At 39.0% G+C, this 5,843-nt stretch overlaps 1 protein-coding gene across 1 annotated transcript in view; it reads left to right on the top strand.

The window, feature by feature from the left end:
- Positions 1-5,384, top strand: part of LOC117107872 (filamin-A-like) — a 6,511-nt gene extending 1,127 nt beyond the window's left edge. Inside the window, exons 2-5 of the mRNA XM_033249690.1 lie at positions 816-1,049; positions 2,517-2,608; positions 2,893-3,026; positions 4,541-5,384. Of these exons, the coding sequence (XP_033105581.1) occupies positions 816-1,049; positions 2,517-2,608; positions 2,893-3,006 (440 nt within the window). The 3' untranslated portion in view covers positions 3,007-3,026; positions 4,541-5,384. The remainder of the gene's footprint in view (positions 1-815; positions 1,050-2,516; positions 2,609-2,892; positions 3,027-4,540) is intronic.
- Positions 5,385-5,843: the final 459 nt, after the last annotated feature.

Here is a 5,843-nt window from a genome sequence, read left to right as displayed (position 1 = left end):
CCCCCCCCCCGTCGGGACCTTTTTTTTTTTGTCATGTGTGGACTGAATGGAAATTGTAGGATTACTATCAAAGTGTGGACCTGGTAGTGTAAAGTGTCCTGAGTGGTTAAAAAAATTGTATGTATTATACATTATTATACACTGAATATTAGGCTATATTATTCATACTAACAATGTGCGTGTCAAACTGCAAAAGTTATGCTGTGTGGATTAAGTTTATGGCTATCTTGTGTGGATATGAGTGAGTATCCTGTGTGGATTAAAGATAAAATGCAGTGGAACTGAATGTGTGAACAGTGAACAGCATCTTGATCTGTTCTGATCTGATCTGAGAAGTAAGCCTGTTGGCTACAATTTGTACGGAAGCGCTCCGGTTGTGTTCTCTGGAAGCAAACTGCGAGTTTTGCGTGCCATACCAGAAAGTAACTTTCGTTTGCAGTACGAGTCTTGTGGACTCATAAAACACGCTTAATGAACTGCATTATATAGTATTAAAGAGGTTTGTGTTATTTTCTTTATTGTGTATTATTTATTGGTTTTTTATCTTAATTATTTTATTGGGGGGTTCTTTTTATGTACCACCGACTTTAATAAACAAAGGACTTGATATGAAGAAACCATATGTCCTCCTTGAATAGGCTATGTTTTGTGAGAGAATTAATTAATAAAAGTTCGGTTTTTCATGGTTTTGTATGGATGTGTTTTAATTCAAAATTACATTAACCAGAATAATTGGTCTAAAGTTCGCCATTAAACTTGTGAAAAAAATTTGAAATAACACATTATGCAAGATGAAGTATTTTTGAATTTCACAGACGCATCTGACATTGTGAAGGGAAACCTGAAAATGATTTTAGGTCTCGTTTGGGCGTTGATACTAAAGTACTCCGTCTCAACACCATTATATGACGACAAAGGAGACCTAACCCCAAAGCAAAAGTTGCTCGCCTGGGTGAATGAGAAGATACCAGACTTTTCAATCAAGAATTTCTCCACCGATTGGAATAATGGTCGTGCAGTCTGTGCTTTGATCGATGCTTGCGCCCCAGGTAGGCCAAGTAACATGTCAGTTAAAGTTTGTCATAACCTGAGCTGTTCCCATTTTATCGAGACAAAAGCGTCTCCTTAAAAAGATGTCCCCAGTATAGCTGGCAGCATATAGGCCTATGTTAAAGCCAGATTGTGGAGGACAAGAAAAATTGATGTCTTGTACAACTGATTTTTCTAAAACACAAAAAGCGTGACGAAAAAGTCGGAAGCGGGTTAATGAGATACAGATGTTTGAATATTTAAAAATTGGGGTGGGGAAGGGGCGTACCCATCCTTTTTCCACTTTTAAGTATTAAAAATCTGCATCTCATTAACCGCTCCAAAGTTGTTTTTTTTGTCAAATCATTGTTATAACAATACCGTACTCGCGCGAATAAGCGCCTCGTTTGAATAAACTCCCCTTCAATAACCCAATCAATCCTGGAACTGTGGATGCTGGCATGATTTGAGGTGTGAAGTGGAATCACATTCTCCTTTAGTCAATATCAATTGAGGATATTTATTTATTTATTCTTTTATTTGTCTATATCCTAGTCCTACTACTCCTTTTTCGACAATTTGCACCTTTAACACATTCTCATCTAAGTTTTCAAGAAAACCTGCAATGATCATGCCGTCCTGCTATTCTCAATCGACCTATGGCGAACACCACCACCACTAATTTCATGTGCTATTCTATTCTGCTGTTAATACTGTACTCACAACATTCTTGTCATGACAAGCCATGCTCTCTGGACGATTATCTTTTCCGCCGCAGCACCATTGGTAATTTGCGGTTTCTTGATGTCCTTATTTAATCGTTTTTCATTCAAAATGTGCCTCTTGGATTTAATAAGTTCTCATAAGAACCCTTCGATTTTCATGTATTTCCATAAGCGCCCCCTCAATTTTCACTCTGTTTTTTATAAGCGCCCTGTTCGAATAAGCGCCCCTCAAAAAGTCCAAAAAATATTTTAAGCGCCCGGGCGCTTATTCGCGCGAGTACGGTATGCTTTTTGTACCTTAGAAAAATCAGTTGTCTAACCATCTAACATATATTAAAAAATGATTTTCCTCAAACGAAATATTTTCCTTAGGTTCATGGCCATGTGCCCTGTCAATAGGCAGGCCCGTATCCAGGGGGGATTTTATGGTTCGGGAGAACCCTCCCCCCTTTGTTTAGCAAATCCCCCTCTTTTCTGGCGAAACCCCTTCTTTAAATTTCCCAAATAAGTCCTCCAACCCAACTAATGCACTGCAGACCCACCCAGACACAGACATTTTCCAAACGTATCTGCTTCATAGCATTATTTAGACCCATAAAGCACAAAAATCCTCTTGCTTTGGGGGTTTCGCCGACCCCACCGGGGCATTGACTATGGACTTCACGCCCAGAAAACCCTCCCTTGGAAGAACCTGGATGCGGACCTGATACGGGCTATTAATTTACAATACTGTAAACGATTCATAGTCTGAATTCCTCGTAGGTTTGTGTCCTGCATGGGAAGAATCGAATGAAACGCTTGAAAATGTACAAAAGGCCATGAAGCTCGCTGAAGATTGGTTGGGTGTGCCGCAGGTATGGAAATCCAGTTTATTATCAGTTTACATTCTACTCACTCGTATAATTAGGCGTACTTTTCACAGGGACGCCGATCAACTGTGGCCAAAACCCTTCTGATTAGGCTTATCACTGTTTTAATTTATCAATGAAAATTCCGTAGATTAATATTACTGTATTATATCATAGGCCTATTAACTATTCTTTGTGGCAGTGGTAGATAAGAAAATCCCCCATTCCGAACTATTTTGCAAACTGAATTTTATTTTTCATTTATTTATTTTTTATACGTTATATTACAGGTGGTCATACCTGAAGATATAGTTAATCCAAAAATTGATGAATTTTCTGTGATGACCTACATGTCCTACTTTGTAAAGGCGAAAGTGAAAGCAGGCGCTCCACTGGCAAATTGATGAGACACTATAGATAACAGGTAAGATGACGCCGGGATAGCATACCTACGAGCCCACGTGACCCTTGGATTATTATAAAGCCGGTATTGAGTTTATCTGTCGGGCTCTCGAAATAGTTTGACAGGCTGTGGCTTATTCTACTTTACACTCCTACGTGTGAGTATTTCATGGCTTATAAATAAAAACACTTCATAATAAACGATGCGAACATCAGGCATTTACTACTACTACACACACACACACACACACACACACACACACACACACACACACACACACACACACACACACACACACACACACACACACACACACACACACACACACACACACACACACACACACACACACACACACACACACACACACACACACACACACACACACACACACACACACACACACACACACACACACACACACACACACACACACACACACACACACACACACACACACACACACACACACACACACACACACACACACACACACACACACACACACACACACACACACACACACACACACACACACACACACACACACACACACACACACACACACACACACACACACACACACACACACACACACACACACACACACACACACACACACACACACACACACACACACACACACACGGTGCGCTATTGTAACTTGTATTTCAGCCCTCTAGCTGAAACACAAGGAGAGGCAGCGATGGGAATTGAACCGGGGATCTAGAGATCTCCACGGTTTAGCGCACACACAGCGGCTACCAGCAGATTAGTCGACTGAGCTAAGCTGCTCTTGTAAATAAGGACTTAAAAGTAATTTTTGTAAAATTGTAATAAAAATACTTTAGATTTTCTAAAACAATTATTATAAAGCACTAACTTTGAAAACCGGTCTCTTATACACATCTAGATGTGTATAAGAGACAGCCCCTTGGGCTGCCAAGCAAAAAAATTCTAGACCTAACTTTTCAGGACCCGTGAGCTGAATTTTTTTTCGGGGAAGCTCATTTCGCCATCCAGGAATAAAAATTCCAGACCCCAGACCCCCTTTCTTTTTGGGGATTCAGGAAAAAAAGAATACGTATGCAACTACTATTTTTTTGTTGTATGTGTACACACATAGGCCTAGTAATAACAATGAGAAAAATATTTTAAAAGAACCTGAAGTCGGGAAAGCTCATTTCCCGCCATCCTCCGGGAAAATTTCCCGGCCCTGAATAAGGATAATTCTACCACCACCACACACAAAAGATCAAGTTAACATTTAGGCCTACTTGTATCCTCATTTTCATCTGATGGACATGGCAAACTACAGTGATTGTGCGAGTAGCCTGGTTCTCACGAGAGCCCTAGTATCCGGATCGCAGAGCTAACCGTTAGCACAGTGCGTGAGAACGCCCGATCCGGATACTAGGGCTCTCGTGAGAACCATGCTTTTGTCTTTAAAGTACCTTCTCTTAGATTGGGACTCCATGTGTATGTGAATGTTGCATTTTGGGGTTTATTGATTGATTGAATGTTTTTTTTTTCAGTGTTAAAGAAGACTTCCGCAAGAAAAACCAGACCCGCTCAACAAGTACAGACCAGGGAGTTTTTTTTTTTTTTTTTTTTTTTTTTTTTTTATCTTGGAGTCAAGTTATTAGGGTTATGGAAAGCTTAGTTGATTTTCGGTAATTTTTGTTGTTGAAAATAATTACAGTATTTTTATCCTTGACCCGGCATTTTTTTACAGTTAGCCTATTATTATGCAATGAATATATAGGTATGGTTAGGTTTTATTATCGCTATATCGGTATTTATTGTGTGTTTATGCATAACACTAAATTAAAAAAAATACTAGTTTCTAGTCCTCTCGCGCATCCGTTTTCTCTGCCTCACCATTTTTTTTAAATTACCGGTCCTTTCTTTTATTTTACGAAATGTACGAAAATCTGGCTAACTAACATCAGTAACATTCCTCTCTCGATCGTTCGTGGTTGGGGAAACACATGATATGAATCATGTTTATTTCTTTTATTTGCCTTCAATGTACTTGGTAAAGTAAACAAATAGCTGTTTCCATTCGACCATCTTGGATTTGCCATCTCGGAGTAAAAAAAAAAAATTAAAAAGTGCCCTCACTCTCCTCCTTTTTTTTTTTTTTAAACAAAATATTAGGACGAGAAATTATTTTTTTTAACTTGGCCTAAGAGTTTACTTGGAGGTTGCTATACAATTTGGTATATTCGTAGACACACGGACCACCGAATATTTCGTATGACATAATATTCATTGTATGAACGTACCTAAATAAGGGGCTTTAAAAGGTTTAACTTGACGCCCCCTTTCCTCTTTGTCATTATTTTTTGCCTTAATAAATTTGTTTCCATCGTTGTATCAAGGTAATTTAACAAAAGGACGCACATCTCGGGACATCAAAGGTTATAACTCTGGCATCGACATTCTAGGCGCACGTGCGTCCCTACACGCTGAACGTCACAAAAACCATAGCAACCAGACCATAAACCGTCAGCATACGTGACGATTTACCCACGCGCGTGTTAGTTGCCATGTTAGTCGCGCGTCGTGCGGTGATTACAAAGGCCTAATGATATTTTGCACTAACATTAGACTGAAATATATTCTTCATTTCAACATTAATTTTAACAAAATTGTGGTGAATTGTCGTTCATGAGACTCACTTCGCAGAAAAAATTAATAATTGTTCCGTATATACTCAAATGTTCGTCCTCGGCACCTTATGCCAACATTGTCAAAATGACAGATTAATGTTACATAAGAACATGAAATTTTATAAAATTCGTAAATTTTGAATTGCTATAACTTTTCATTTTC

The sequence above is a fragment of the Anneissia japonica genome, unplaced genomic scaffold (genome assembly GCF_011630105.1).
Source record: "Anneissia japonica isolate Jap-2015-1 unplaced genomic scaffold, ASM1163010v1 scaffold288060_len1141017_cov207, whole genome shotgun sequence".
Classification (NCBI taxonomy): domain Eukaryota; kingdom Metazoa; phylum Echinodermata; class Crinoidea; order Comatulida; family Comatulidae; genus Anneissia; species Anneissia japonica.
The sequence above is the reverse complement of the archived record's forward strand: the minus strand, read 5'-3'. Positions and strand labels throughout refer to the sequence as shown.